The sequence below is a fragment of the Borostomias antarcticus genome (genome assembly GCF_949987555.1).
Source record: "Borostomias antarcticus genome assembly, chromosome: 10".
Lineage (NCBI taxonomy): Eukaryota > Metazoa > Chordata > Actinopteri > Stomiiformes > Stomiidae > Borostomias > Borostomias antarcticus.
The window spans coordinates 22,175,010-22,191,525 of NC_140243.1; the positions used below are offsets into that span (position 1 = coordinate 22,175,010).

General features: G+C 43.8%; 1 protein-coding gene across 1 annotated transcript in view; it reads left to right on the forward strand.

The window, feature by feature from the left end:
• Positions 1-16,516, forward strand: part of znf236 (zinc finger protein 236) — a gene marked incomplete at both ends in the record, with an annotated part of 60,998 nt that overhangs the window by 18,052 nt on the left and 26,430 nt on the right. Inside the window, 8 exons of the mRNA XM_084444627.1 lie at positions 2,240-2,466; positions 3,964-4,065; positions 5,043-5,182; positions 5,301-5,404; positions 8,137-8,288; positions 8,588-8,764; positions 13,649-13,797; positions 15,158-15,297. Of these exons, the coding sequence (XP_084300753.1) occupies positions 2,240-2,466; positions 3,964-4,065; positions 5,043-5,182; positions 5,301-5,404; positions 8,137-8,288; positions 8,588-8,764; positions 13,649-13,797; positions 15,158-15,297 (1,191 nt within the window). The remainder of the gene's footprint in view (positions 1-2,239; positions 2,467-3,963; positions 4,066-5,042; positions 5,183-5,300; positions 5,405-8,136; positions 8,289-8,587; positions 8,765-13,648; positions 13,798-15,157; positions 15,298-16,516) is intronic.

A 16,516-nucleotide genomic window follows, 5' to 3' on the forward strand; every position in this document is an offset into this window, starting at 1 on the left:
TAGTTCACCAAACTAGCCTACCTTCTCAGACCGTTCACTTATGTTTGCAAAACGTTTGGTGCGAAAACAAACGTTACGCTGAAAATAGTTTTCAAAGATTGTTTGCGAGTGAAAGTGAAAGTCTTGACTTGCATGTGCTGCTTGAGTTGGTTACACTAGACAGTGGCGGAGGATTTCCAAGGGCAAATGCGTCTATTTGGCAATATTTTTGATTTAAACCCAATGCTATTAGGGAACCTGATAATATTAATGAGGCAACCTGTAAATTAGAGCCATTTCTCCCTCTCCTTACTCTTGTCGGAAAATATGACACTGTTGCTCTCAACTGAGGCTGAGGAGTCAAGTGTGTCAAGTGTCAAGAGAGCAGAGCAGAGCAGACAGGGTCTCATCCCATGGTTATATTTTACAAATTAGTTATTTTTATTTGATGAAAGTGGGCGCTGATACACGAAAAGGAATATATAGTAGGATTCAAGGATTCTTTCATAACAAGGCCTACATCCAATATACAAGTAGCCATATGTAGGGTAAAATTGATGAGTAAAATTATTATGTTTTGGCTCCTCAACAACAAGATACAAGATATCCTAATAATAAAAACATCAATGCAGTACAGTAGCTATTCAGTAAGAATATGGTGTGTGCAAAGTGGCTAAAGTGCATGTTAATGATAATAATTAATTAAGTTGATAAATAATTATTCAAGAAAAAAGACTGCTGGTATCGGATTGGTATCGGCAGATATCCAAATTCAGGTATTGGAATCGGGATCGGAACTGAAAAAAGTGGATCCCAGTTTAGTCGAAGTTTAGAATTACTGGTGTAACATACTTGAATTTAATCTAGATTTAAATGGCAATTAAACTGAGATTTCCAAAGGGTTAGATTTAACCAGGATCTATGTCTAGAATTTGGTTCAAGTGGATTAAAAGATAAACCTTGTTTGAACTTAGTTTAAGATGTAATCCTTGTTTGTGCTTGTGTTTTACTATTACACTGTACAGCAACCCCAGAACGAGAAACCGAAACAGACAACATAGGCTTAGCAGACCCAACATGCATAATATAATTTCCACCAATATGAATAATAGCTTGTCCCCTTAAAGGAGTAGTAAAGGGAAAATGCATGTTTAGCCATGTTTTAAGGTTACTTATGATCATATACAATGGTTCAGATCAAAACGTTGACAAAGCTAGCATTTTCGAGAAAGTTGATAATTGCTCTACCACTGTTTTGGTCATACAATGGATGTGGATTGGCATCTTGAAAAATCATTCAAAAACATGTTAAACTCTCGATTTCAAAGACAAGAAACTCGCCTAGGTGTTAGTTGGCGTTCTGACATATAATTCGCCATAAAGTAAGATTCTAGTTCATCTGCAAAGACTTTTTAAAATATTTAGCATAGAACTATTTAGTCGCAGCACATACATGTGTAAACCTCCGCAAACTATGTAGCCTAGCAACATAAACAATAACAATAGCTACCATAAGTAGTTCCGCTTCCTGAATCCCCTCTGCGGATTGATCTACACATCTACAACGGTCGCTTCAATACAAGTCAATGGATTTCATAAAATGATCAATAAAACCCTACAGGATTCATACTTTGCGGCGAATTTGATGTCAGAACATCAACGGACACCAATTACACCCTCGGTGAGCTTCTTGTCTTTGAAATCGAGAGTTTAACATGTTTTTGAATGATTATTCAAGATGCCCATCCATATCTATTGTATGACCAAAAAGGTGGTAGAGCAATTATCAACTTTCTCAAAAGTGCTAGTTTTGTCAACGTTTTGATCTGAACCATTGTATATGATCATAAGTAACCTTAAAACAGGGCTAAACATGCATTTTCCCTTTACTACTCCTTTAAGGGGACAAGCTATTATTCATATTGGCGGAAATTATATTATGCATGTTGGGTCTGCTAAGCCTATGTTGTCTGTTTCGGTTTCTCGTTCTGGGGTTGCTGTACAGTGTAATAGTAAAACACAAATGCCATGTTTCTACCCCTTAACATGAATGATACCATGTTTCTACCCGCTAACATGAATGATACCATGTTTCTACCCCCTAACATGAATGGTACCATGTTTCTACCCCCTAACATGAATGATACCATGTTTGTTCCCCCTAACATGAATGAAACCATGTTTCTACCCCCTAACATGGATGATACCATGTTTCTACCCCCTAATATGAATGATACCATGTCTGTACCCCCCCCCCCAGGTATGAGCTGGCCCAGCAGCTCCAGCAGCAGCCCTCAGACGACCCCATGGGCGGGACCACCGTGTCACATGACCTGCAGGTGGAGATTGAGGCTGACGCCCTCCAGCCCCAGGCCCCTCCCACCGTGGGAGCAGAGCAGCAAAGCATGCTGGGGCTGGGCCAGGGGCCGGGGGTGGGCGACGGTCAACAGGTGCCGCTAGAAACCCAGCTGAGTGGCCAGGGAGAGGGTAAGACTGGCATCATTTACCACCACTATCAGAGGGTAAGACTGGCATAATTTACCACCACTATCAGAGGGTAAGACTGGCATAATTTACCGTCACTACTAAGGAAAAGGCAGGGAGAGGGTAGGAGCCTGGAGCAGGGTGAGTCTCATCAGTCTGAACCAGCTGCTCATTGTATGAAATCTGCAGTACCAGTGATGTTCCCGACCAATCCCAGCGGCCCACTGATCTCATTAGCATACATGCTATATCCTAACCTTTGCTGACCTTGCTTTCTAAATATTAACATAAAATGTAAATTCATATGAAACATTTAAAATCATTTTTACATAGCACAAAGGGAAAAGGAATAGCAGGGGAGAAGGATAAGACTTCAAATAGATTTCTACACTAACCTCTGACCTCTCTAGTAAAGGTGACAAAAAGAAAAGAGAACATTTAAAGTTAAACATAAATAGCAGGAACCCGCTCCAGTTTTATCGTTAAGTACTAAAGATTTTGTATTTATTCTGTTAGATTCCAGTAAATTCTGTTTTAAAGTCTGTATCTCCAGTCAAAAGACGGTGTAAAAAAGCTAAATTGCCTGCTGCAACCCCTGCCCTGTTTCCCAGAGACCCATTATCTACCCCTGCAGATTTGTCTGCTGTAAAACATCAGGGACAATGTTGGAAATAAGTGTTTTTAGTTTTATTGTCTGCTATATCCATAAATAACATCAATCAATCCCTGATTCTTCTCTCTGATGCTGGTTGCATGGACTCCCTCCGAAGACTTATATGCATATGGAGGTTTGCTGCCTGATGGAGAAAATAGCCTTGTCATTTCATGCTTGACTTTGGGTTTTGCAAAGACAGGTAGAAATAGGATCCACAAGAGACCCCACTGTGAAACAAAACTCCCACTGTGAAACAAAATGTTTTCTCCTTCCCCTTCTGTCACAAAAGTCATCTTTTTTGTCTTCCTGTAAATAGAAAGGTAGAGAGGATTATCTCCTCCCCCCCCCCCCCCCCCCTCTCTCTCTGTCTGTCTGTCTGTCTGTCTGCCCGGTGCATACCCAAGGTGCACCAGTGATGGAGTGGCTGGGGGTTGAGGTTGGAGTGGGAGAGGTAACCAAATGTCAGGATAGGATGGAGGGATACTCCAGAGGACATGTTGTTGTGACAACAAAAATAACACCAGTTCTGGGTCAATACTCTGTCAAGCTCCTTCCAGGAGAGATTCCCCACTGCGACTCTAAACCTGTCATGTCATCTTGCTAATCTCTGTAGGATTGCAGTTTGGCACAAGACCAGAAAGGACATTTACTGAATTTTCAGATGCTCTACTGTGTGCGTCTGTGTGTGCGCACATTTGTGTTTGTTTGTGTACGTGTACTCGTCTGTGTTTGCCTGTGATCTGTTTTTCAGCTGTTTCTAGTCAGAGACTAACCATGTTCTTTCCTGTTTCTGCCTGTCTGTCTATCTGTCTGTCTCTGTCTCTCTCTCTCCCCCCCCTCTCTAGACACCTTTGTGACAACTCAACACACATTGCCTCAGAATATCAGCCAGTTTGAGACACAGACTCTGCCTCAACCTGCCTTTGATCAGCAAGCACTTACACAAGGTAACACACACAGCCAAGTGTTTTCTACCTGTGTACTGGTTCCTAGTGATGGCGCTCATGGTAGCTGTCTCTGTGTCCAGTGTACTGGTTGTGGTAGCTATCGCTCTGTGTCCAGTGTTCTGGTTGTGGTAGCTATCGCTCTGTGTCCAGTGTTCTGGTTGTGGTAGCTATCGCTCTGTGTTCTGGTTGTGGTAGCTATGGCTCTGTGTCCAGTGTTCTGGTTGTGGTAGCTATGGCTCTGTGTCCAGTGTTCTGGTTGTGGTAGCTATCGCTCTGTGTCCAGTGTTCTGGTTGTGGTAGCTGTTTCTCTCTCTCTGTCCAGTATATTGGTTGTGGTTGCTCCTCTCTGTGTGCAGTATAATGGGTATGATTGTACCTACTGTCTACTGTCTCGCTGTGCCCATTGTTTTGGGCACGGATAGCTACAGGCTGCAGCTTGGCTGTTTTACAGCAGGCGTGGGCGGAAAGCATCTGGTCATTTTCACAGTGGGCACTGCTACCTTTCGTCTCTGAGCAGATGAAACCCCCCCGATCGTCTGTCCTGTTATAGATTTATTCTAGTAATCAAGAAAAACAATAGTCGAGAATGCCAAGTCCAAGCTTAACTATCTAGGGATAACTTTTATTCCAAATAGTTTACGAGTTTGCAAAGTCGGGCTCATGGAAAGAAGGAGCATCTTCAAGAGCCAAGATTGTCAGTAAAACAGAGCATTATAAACAGTGTGGGTGTGACCATACCTGCATATGCAAATACTTCACTAGCCAATTATGAGTGAGTAGGCTAGTTCTGAGGGTCAACAGCTGAAGTAAACATTACAGAGAGAAAAGATAGAAGGAAAAGGAGAGAACCCCTGGTGAGGTCTCCTGCCTTGTTTAGGCCTAGGATAGTGGGGTCAGGGCAATAAACAGCTGCTCACTTTATACAATGTCTTGAGCAGAGAACACACTCATTTGAATGTATCTATCACACTCCGCAGGCTTCACCATCACAGAGAGCTATGCACAGCCCCAGTTTACCACCGTCCAGCAGCTGCAGGACTCCAGCACTCTGGAGTCACAGGCCCTCTCCTCCAGCTACCACCCCCAGAATCTGCTCATCGTGCCCAGCGCAGAGGTGGTGAGTCCTGGGCTCCGTACCTGCCGCTCTGGCCTCTCCTCCAGACAAATGTGTGTATCTTTGTGTGCGGGACGCTTGATGCCGTAGGGTGAACGCGCTGGACGCTGTGTGTGTTCAGGCCAACGGGCTTCTTCAGGAGGCGCCCCAGGAAGACCTCCAGTTGAGCAGCCAGACACAAGACTACCAGGAGGACAGTGAAGACAGCAGCAAGAGGGCTTACAGGTACGCACCTCTGTGCGTGTGTGTGTACGTGTGCGTGTGTGTGTGCGTGGATGCCTGTATCTACCGAGGAGGCAGCATTTCCCTAGAAGGCAGCATTTTCCTAACATGCAGCATTATCAGACAGCATTTTCCTAACAGGTAGCATCATGCTAACAGGCTGCATTTACCTAAAGCCCAATTCACACCAATCGGACAGGTTGGCCAAAAAACAGTTGGGGTTCTAACCAGCGGGCCAGCACGGCTTAGTGTGAATACCTCATCAGCCGATGTTGGAGATGAACGGGAGAGGTCAGACTCACTTTTCCCTTAAAACCCCTGACACACCAGGGCGATAATTGGCCATCGTAAGCATCGTGAGTGTCGGTAGCCCAAGTTCTTGCGATGTGTCCCGTACCGTTGGCGGAGTATGTCTGAGTATGTTTTGGCCGAGTCGGGACAACTGTTGAATCGGCATTGGAGTCAGCGGGGTTGGTAAAGAGAGATCACTCTGATTGACTGTTAGAGAAGTTACAGGAATGACCTGCAGTAGGTTATTACTCCCAGTATTGAAACACATTACAGTAGGCTACTTCAAAGAACAGAAATAAGGCCTATATATAACATGACATTACATTGCAGTCATTTAGCTGACGCTTTTATCCAAAGCGACTAACAATAATTGCATTTAACTTAGGAAAAGCCAATGTACGACTACTTGCCAGAACTCACAAGTGTATCTCCTTTCTAACATATAGGCAACAGTAACAGCTCATATAGCCTAATATACATGGGGCAGGAATTAACCTATATATTAAGCTATAGAAATATATGAATTCAGAGATCGCCAGTGATGAAGACGAATAAATTCCAGTAGCCATCACTTAACTGCTGAACGGAGAACTGGCTACCGTCTAGGTCGCACGCTGCCTGAATGGCGCTCCTGATGAAGCTGATTCTGAAATTTCCAAGCGTTTCTCTTGAAAGCCGGGATATACAGTATCGGTTGATCAAACATGTCGCTCCGCTCACTCACCTTCTCTCCACACGTTTTTCATTCGATTGACATTCAAAATGCCATCGTTTTGACTCGCTTTGAAAAGTCTAAAATTAAAAAGTATAAAAATGAATCATTCTAAATCCCCTCTGTTTGAAGATCCTGAGATCTAGTCCCAAATCCCTACAACAACCAATCAACAACCCGACAAAATAATGATAGAATCAAAACAGCAAGAAACAGGTATTTTATTCTCTTTTTTGATAATACAGACTGATGCTGGTGTGGAGAGTTATTTCATCTCACGCAGGCGCTGAACGCACACGTTAGTTGCCCATTGATTGTCGTCAGAGTGGTGTGTTTGAGTGCAACTTTGCTGAACAGTGCAATTTCTCCCTGGTGATCAGTAAAGTACTATACTATTATCAGGTAACATTAGCTTAGCAGGCAACATTTACCTGCTGTAGCAAGCGACGCGGCCCTGGCAGGCAGCATTATAGCAGGCAGCATGATCCTAGCAAGCAGCATTTCCCTAGCAGCCAGCCGGCTCGGCTCTTTGTGATAACACCATCTGAATCTACTACAGCGGTGATTCCTATCTTCTTCTGCTTCTGGAAATAGAGCCATTATATGGTCCCTACGCATCGTTTTCACCCAGATCAATTAATATTCATAGGCTGAGCAAAAGTCCTGATACAACCTCAGTGTCTACTCTGTCCATTTTGTCTGTCCGTGAAGCCTTATATAAAAGTCCCTTTAAGCCGGGCAGGTAACATATCCTCTGAAGCCTCCTCTCTGTGGGAGTTTTGTTCGTGGGATTTTGTGGATGCATGTATCTGTGCGTCAGACCTGGAGCCTCCCACTGCTAATTCTTCTGCAGAATCCTCATGGAGTGGAAACAGACTGGAGGTGGACTGGAAAGAAGAAAAGGAAGGGAGGGAGGAGTGCTTTTATTCAACTGTGTCTCTGTGCTACAGGAGGCTCTTAGCAACAATGCGAGTAGAGCTTTTAAGCAGGCCTCTGATGTCATAGAGAGATGCACCATTAGACCCTGGCCAAGATCAAACAGAGAGGAGAAGACAGGAGCAGGGAGAAAGGTCGGGTGAAGGGACAGAGGGAGGGGGGGATAGAGTGAGGGAGATGTGTGTTTGGGTGTGAGCAATCCTTTTTTGATGTTCTACTGTCTCCTGTAGTGTTTAATGTTGAGTGAGGACAGTAATCAGTTCCGTCTGGCTCATGTATACACAATGATAGTAGACTAGGCCTTTGGTAGGGAGTACCCTGGAACACCTGTGTTGGTGGAGGAGGATGTATTGATATGCTCCCACGACGATGATCACACCCACCTCTTCCTCACGCACACGCGCCAGTTTTACAGTTAAATTACCCCCGTCGCCCAGTCTGGGGACCTTTTAAAGAATAAGTCTTGAGCTAATTTTCCGATAAAGAGCCAAGTGGTCTGTTGATTGGCCTTTACTTTGTACTCTTAGCATTGGATATGCCTTTGAGTCTATACCGAGGACGGACTGGTTTTCCTATTGAGACAGACAGAGTGTATTCTGTGTGTGTGTGTTTGTGGGTGTATCTGTGTCTGTGTCTGTGTGTGTGTGTGTGTGTGTGTGTGTGTGTGTGTGTGTGTGTGTGTGTGTGTGTGTGTGTGTGTGTGTGTGTGTGTGTGTGTGTGTGTGTGTGTGTGTGTGTGTGTGTGTGTGTGTGTGTGTGTGTGTGTGTGTGTGTCGTGTGTGTGTCCCTCCCTCAGGTGTAGCTGGTGTAACAAGGGCTTTAAGAAGTCCAGCCACCTGAAGCAGCATGTCCGCTCCCACACTGGTGAGAAACCTTACAGGTGTAATCTCTGTGGAAGAGCCTTCGTCTCTGCCGGGGTTCTCAAGTCGCACCTTAACACGCACACAGGTGAGACAGCAGGACACACACATATAGTCACACTTTAGATGAAGCTTATAAAGACTTCAGGACTACATATGTGTCACAAAGCATCTATAACTATATCATGCCTTATAAAGGGTTCAGAAATGTGGTATAACTTAATGACAATGTGGTCTAAACCCGTGAACTCTTTATAAAGCATGAAGTACAGTTATAGATGGTTTTTGACACAAGCTGCACTTTATATCACTTATTACTAAAGCAGGATGAACATACACACGCACACACACACAATATATCTCCCTCCCTCTCACACTCTGTTGCAGGTGTGAAGGCTTTCAGGTGTAACATGTGCGACGCCTCCTTCACCACCAACGGCAGTCTGAACCGTCACATGATCATCCATGTGAGGCCCTACAAGTGTGCCGTGTGTGAGGAGAGCTTCAGGACCAGCCTGCTCTGCCGCAAACACCTGAAGAAGGAGCATGCAGTAGAGGACAGAGGTACACACACACACACACACACATACACATACAAACACATACAAGCACACACACAAACGGTTCCCGCCCTGAGGCCGTTTTGATTAGGGCACCGCTCCATTGCACAGCGCATGCCTTATTGCGGCCAAATTTTTGACATCGATTGAATGATTTTATAGAAAACTGAAATGGTACTTGTTCGTGATCTGTTTTAAATCAATGAATCAATCAATGTACCTAACGGCAAGGGGTGCGTTTCCCAGTTAAGATTGTTCTTAAGAAGTTAAGATCTCTTCAAAGAAGAGGTCAGCTAAGACGAAGCCTTAAGTTAGTAGTGTTTCTCAGACGCGCACTTACTGGCTTTCTTAGGACATCGTTAAAGAAGGCTGGTAAGAAGCGTCTTAACCGGAGCTGTCCCCCACCTCGCTGCTGAAAAGAAATCAATCGTTGCCAGGCTAATCGATTGTTCCACACATTTACATGCAAAATTAGGTTTTGATGTAACAAGTGGCGTCCAACTCACCCCCATCAATAAAATAACACATGGAAATGAGGCGCCCGAATGCGATTATAATACTGATTGCGGGCTGAATCCACACATCTCCCATTCCCCTGCTGTTCTTCCTACCTATTCTATGTAGAATAACGTTATGTCCCATTAATTTGCAATGTGTATCTAATGTGCTAAACAAATTAAAGTGGTCCACGTTTGCAAAGCTACCTTTTTTCACAGTTTTTGCATATAGATTTGAGTGTCTGGGCCTACTAACACACAAAGTATTAAGTGAGTCAACCCAGTCAGTTTTGTTGAGGTCAGCTGAAATGAAAACATTAGAAAAAAAGTCAGTCCCAGCAAGCCGTTCAAATCTCCCGTGCCAAATTACGTCACAGTCGGGGACTCATTATAATAATCCCGCCCCCATTCGAATACCTCCAATCACCTGCATTTCATTACCTGGCTATAAAGACTGACATTATTTGCAGGTCCCGCTAGCTAGCATGTCTTCACACAGAAAATGCTCTGTTCTTGGATGTACTAAGCTGCACAAATCGCTACATCGTCTCCCAAGCACAAAGGGCCGAAGAGCTGAGTGGGTACATTTTATTTTTTATGGCAACCTTCCCGCTATAATAACGTTAGATATTTTATAGATTAAAAATGATCAAATGTTAAGAAGTGGACATCATTGGATTCCACGCGGCCTACAGAATCTAGCTTTCATGATTTGTAGTTGAATGGTGTCATGTAGCCTGATGGTGTCTAGCTAGCAAATGTAGCTAAAGGTAACAGCGTGCAACCGTGGAAATAATAACCGACTGTGTTCTGACTGCTGTTCTGTCCCCCAGTAGAATGTAAAGCCCTTTTTGGTTCCCATGGCAAAACAGTCTCCCGAAGCGACGAGCCCATAGGGGCAGTCTATTGCAGCCCCTAGAACCGTATGGTCAAAAGTTGTGAAATTTGGCATTCAGTACAGTCCCATGACCAAGTCTCTTGTCGACACCTCAAACTCTCTAGAGCCAAGTTGGAGGTGTGTTTATGCATGCAACTTTTGACCCGTATGCCCAATTTTCAAAAATGAGGTACTGTTGGATTCCATGGCCCGCTCAATACATAATTTATGTATTTTAGGAAGGGTATAGAAGGTATGACATACTGGGTGTTGCTGCCACATGAAGTCAAATTCGTTTTTTGATATCATCTGATCATCTTTAGCTTAATTGAGAACAATTTTAATCTCTTGAGAAAATAGTAGAGTAGGATCACAACACAGGGGTCTGTAAAACTCGCTGTTTGACAATTGGCGCAAAGTTATATCCTGTTCAACTAACCTGCAAAAAGTGGCCACCGAGAGATTGTTAGCTGGGGGAATAACGGTACCTTTAGGCTTCAGGTTGGGACCAATAGGATCTCAGATCAAATAACTTAAAAAGTTCTACTCTGGTTTTGAAAGGAACAAAGGATAAACCCTTAGACAATACTGACAGTTCATCAGGCGCCTGTCAGAAAGATTGATGATGTTCAATACCTCCGTCGTCTGTTCCCGATCTAAGGGTTTGTCTTTTGTTCCTTTCAAGTCTGCTGACTCTTTTCAAATCCAGAGTAGAACTTTTTAAGTTATTTAGATCTGTGGAAAAAAAAAGTTCTTTGACATAAGACCTTCCCCATTGCCTCAGATGCAGGCTGCCACTGCTCTTATTGAAGACCTGTCTTTTGAAACCACACCGAAGTACCTTTATTCCCCCTGTTAACAATCCCTCGGTAGCCACGTTTTGCAGGTTAGCTGAATAACGGTACTATTAGGCTTCAGGTTGGGGCCTATAGGATCTCAGATCTAAAGGATGTAAGTTAAATACTCTGGTGTTGTTATCAGACTTGAAAGGAACAAAAGATAAACCCTCCGAGAATACTGACAGTTCATCAGGAGTCTGGAGCCTGATGGAAAGGTTGACGACGTTCAATATGTGGTCTGTCCCAAAACGCGGCCGATTGCCAGATAAATGGAAAGGCTATGTTTTTTATCTGTGAGTACCGGTTCTGTTTTTGTGCATGGCTGTAAGCCAGCATCATAGATAGCGTTTGTCAGGTTGTCACTCCCCTCCCTCCCTCCCTCCCTCCCTCCCTCTCTCCCTCCCTCCCTCCCTCCCTCCCTTACTCCGTTGAATGTTGACCTGCATTTCTCTGTTGGCACCACAAGAGGCAGTAGTCCCAGCACACCAAAATAAAGAAGGACACCAAAATCACCGCCGATCTCCACTGCACAAGTAGAGTAGTGGTGAAAGTGAACTCCACTGCACAAGTAGAGTAGCAGATAAAGTATTGGACTCCCACCCAGGAGATTGGGGACCCGATGGGGATGATTTTATGAGACTATACCCCAAACCTCCACACATTCATCCTTTCATTCCAACCTTTTCCCAGATAGCATCTGTGTTTTGTTTTCTGCGTGGATCCAGTTATAATTAATATAATTCAAAGCATTTTAATAAATATGAGCATTGTGATTTGTCATTTGTGTTTGTCACTGGATGTTATCGAAGTTATGTAAAAATATGGTTACCTGGTGGTGCTATGTCAGTTATTGAATTATTGTGCAGTAATTGAACATTTGAAATACTCCCGTTTTGAAATTGTACCTACAGTATAGGTGTCTCAGTAATTACCCATTGTATATTAGACTATAATTTGCATGTATTTACCAGGTAAATGTTGAGTCATTGGGGGACTATGAAAGGAAGGGTTACCAAAAAAAAATTCAGATTAGGTTAATTTAGCAATAGAAATCCATAAGCCTAGGGCCAATGGGCCTAGGATATAGACAATAAACTACCGGTGGAATGCTGGTGGAGCAATAGCGGGAGCATTTCGGATTACTAGCGGACCGCTGTCCCTGACGCTAATAATCCCCCAGAGGTCTGCTTGCCATTTGATGTGCAAATGGCCAGGAACCCGCCAGCAGATTCGGCCGGAGGTCCGCCAGCTCGTCCATCGGGGACCCGCTGTAGGTCCACTAGCCTTGTGTTATATTGTGCCGGGGTCCGCCAACTCGTCCATCAGGGACCCGCTGTAGGTCCGCTAGCCTTGTGTTATATTGTGCCGGAGGTCCGCCAACCCGTCCATCGGGGACCCGCTGTAGGTCCGCTAGCCTTGTGTTATGTGGGTTTATCCCTTACCGTTGTCCAGAAACAGAAGTTGAACCAATTGCAGCAAAATAGCTAACGTTACAGGAATCATCAGTGTAACTGCTTTAGCCACTGACCGCTACCATTAATGTTATAGAAGCTGCTGCTAGTTGTTATGAGCTCATGAGCTAACTGGCTATCCTGTTCTTATTGTGCTTCATTAGCATTGGAAGCATTAGAACTGATGTGTCCAGGCGACAAGACCTATCTTAATTTATCAGACATTATTTCATGTCATTTCAATTCACAGCTATTCCAGTGGCATGACTTCATGGCATAGCTTCCGTCCTACCAGTCCTGAACAGAAACAAGCCGGCCATGCACATAAGCCAGGCTGGACCTGGCGTGGTTCTTCAGCTATCTCTCCTACCCGGCACCCTTTACTACTCTCAAATCCAGGAGTCATGCTCACTTTTATTCTTCACTTCATCAGTTCCCTGCACACATTTTCTCTCTGACCAAACACCACATATATATGCCCCAGAATCCCAAAACCTTTTCTCAAGGACTGTTTGCTATCTCACGGTACATAGAACCTGTTTGAACACTGGAAATAATTCCTATCACAGGTCGGGCAGCATGATAACGGGAGATGTTTGTAAACTCATTTTCAGCTCCTGAAAAGCTCATTCCAGAGATAAAAACAATCTCTCCAAAAGTTAATTCAAAAGAGACAGTTGTGCAGATATGAGCGGAGAAGCGTGAAGATGGGAGATATCCGCTGCCCCTAGTATATTAGCTGCTACTGAACTTTGGACTGAAGAAGTTTGAAGAGGTATCTTGGTTACAAGTTTGATACAAAGTGCATGCTAAGGGATATGCATGCAAAGGGGTATGCGCATTCATGGTCCTGCACCTTCACAGTTCCTGTGTGCTTATCGAAATGGCACGCTTCAAAACACACAAACACAAAGATATACACTCAAAGGTGAACACACATGCATACACTGGTACCCCCCCCCCCCCCCCCCCCACACACACACACACACACACAGGTATACACACACAAGAACATCACCACACACACACACACACACACACACACACACACCTAGATAGACACCCTCACATGCAACAGAGGTATATAAAGCTGTGATTATGGCCCTAAAACTTCAGGAGCATCTTAGCAACTTGACCATCCCATTGGTCCTGTTTTTGTTTGTTTATCTTTTTATTCTTTTGTTTAAACTGTTTTTCTCACTGCTCCATAATTTACTCTGTCAGTCCTTGAGGAAGAGGATGGCGAGGAGGAAGAGGATGGGGATCAGATGGCAACGAAGAGGAACCGTGCTGACATCATCACCTTCACGGAGGAGCAGGCGGCTGAGCTGGCCAAGACTGACCCTGGAGAGGAGGCCTCTGTCTCTGAGAAGGTGATCTGTTAACCCTGTTAAAGGGCAATGCTCGTTTTTGACAACCTGGACCTTATTTACGACATATTATAAGAAGTTTGACTCAGCGAGATCACTTTTGTGTAGTTCGGAGGCCTGTAGAAGAAATTTAAAATCCAGCGCGAGCCAGTATATCCATGTAATCACGGTGATCGGGGCACCGAGAATGCAGTTTCTCAAAATCTATTTTCGGCCGCTAAACGGTTGTTTTCATCAATCAGATTGGATGAATCGACAGTTGAGATTCCTCAACGCGAGGCATTGTAGTGGTTTTCAAATACGGGGTCTTTAGCCTCTGTAATATGATCTTTACACGCCTTTCCCCACTTGCTCCAGCACGCATGCGCACAGGCCAGCGCGCAGACTGGCTATTCTCCGGCTCACATTCTCTGCGCTACGATCGGATTGTTGCTGACGAATGACGACGACAATATTCTCGGCACCAACAACGATCGTAGCGCAGAGAATTCTCTGTCTCTGAGAAGGTGATCTGTTAATCTAGATACCCTAACCCTAATCTTAGTCCTAAAACCTGGAGAGGAGGCCTCTGCCTCTGAGAAGGTGATCTGTTCATAGGGCTGGGTTAAAAAAAATCGATTAATCGTTTCTGAATCAAATGATTCAGAATCGATTCATGAATCCCAAAATCTATCTTTTATTTAAATCAATACATTGTGATATTTGGACCTTTTCAAACATGTCTGGTGCTAATTCTCCAATTAGATTTACTAAAAGTAAGCTGAATCGTCCAGTCTACTCAGAAAGATAATACATTGACATTTATTACCTTTTAAAACTCGCGCCCCCAGGACGCAAGCATTCAGTCGAAGTGCGCATGCGCAACGTTGTGCTTAAGGGAAGACACTACAGTCAAAATTGTGTTTTTTCTTCTGAACTTAAATTTTCTGATTTTTTGATATTCTTCTACTGTAACATGTATACTATCTCTACATAACTGATATTGTGGAGCGAAGCAGTGAGCTCGCTAGATCGGGATGGTCATACCAGGCTACCACTGCTGAAGAATCTTTCTGGTACCTAGAAACCTCCTGCCAGGGCATGCTTTGAAAAAAAAAAGCCAGGTCTTCCACTCAACGTACAATAAAATAGTTATTATGTTCTTAATCACAATTATTTCTGAGGCAATTAATTGTCTAGCAAAATGTGTAATCATTACAGCCCTAGCTATTGCTTTTGTTGTTTACAGGTGTTGGTGTTGAAATGTTCTTTAAATAAAAGTGTGCTGTGATTGGAAGGTGCTGGAATGCTCTGTAAATAACAGTGTGCTGTGATTGGAAGGTGCTGGAATGCTCTGTAAATAACAGTGTGCTGTGATTGGAAGGTGCTGGCCCAGTCTGCGGCAGAGAGGGACCGCATCAGTGAGATCAAGGACAAGGCCGTGGAGCTGGAGACGGAGCCCAAGTTTGCCAACTGCTGCAGCTACTGCCCCAAGAGCTTCAAAAAACCCAGCGACCTCGTCAGGTGAGCTTCATACTCAGCCTGACGGACGGAGAGTCCTTACGGCTGGTTCCTGTCTGTCTCAATAACACTCTCAGAAACACAGGTCTCTCAGTAAAATAGATAGCCATGCCAAACATGTCGAAACATTCAGATTGAGACACATTTCACAGGAGAGCATACTGAGACTGGTAAGATTACACCCTGTGCTTCTCGTCTTGAAAAACCACTTTATTATCGTTTTTCCAACACATTTACGTATGCCCTATTGACTTCCTTTGTAATCCAGTGAGAGCCTGCATAAAATGTGCATCTAGCTCAATATAGGAACGATTAGTGAAATGATGGTCTCTATGTTTCAGGTTAATGGTAGACAGACCACAAATAGGGCTAAATGTCCAAAACAGCACACTACCCCTTTAACAATTGTAATCTTTTTTTCTGTTTACATGGACTCAAGAGAAAACATGATTCAGAAATAGTTTTCTTTATTAGACGGACCTTTTTGTCTGAGAGAGAATAAATAGTGGAAACATTTAATGGCATTCATGTAGGCCCATGTCATTCAAGAAGGCCATGTCATCTGCTGGCCTAGATGTCCTACAGCAGGTGTAATCAAGTAAAGTTCCAAGAGGTCCAGTTTGACAAAATGGCCTCAAGCCAGGGTCCGGTGGTGATACGTCCGTTTTTTATGCCCTCAACGCAGATTTGTTTCCTTGCATATTCCTATCAAATTGTTGTATAGCAGCAGGTATGTTACTGTGAAATACACATGGAAGTTAAAATATTGTTGACTTCAGTTGTATTCGCCTTATTCACCTCAGCTGCCATATTGGTCAGTCTGACGCAATTAGGGGTGCGGATGCGGAAGTGCCCGTTGCCTTCAATGTTAAAAGTTCACTGTAAAAACACCACTTCAAGAACCAAAATAACAGGCTGAATACACTATCGGGGTTACAAACTCATCATTACCAGACAGATTGTTTTTCGCTGCCGTTGTTTTCGCGTTTGGAAATACATCGGAGTGAATGCAGCTGACGGCTAACTATGGCTCATTCACCTTCATGTATTTCCAAACACGAAAACAACGGCAGTGAAAAACAATCAGTCTGGTGATGATGAGTTTGTAACCCCGATAGTGTATTCAGCCTGTTATTTTGACTATTTCGGTTCTTGAAGTGGTGTTTTTACAATGAACTTTTAACATTGAAGTCAACTTACAGTACTTTAAAATCAAATAAAG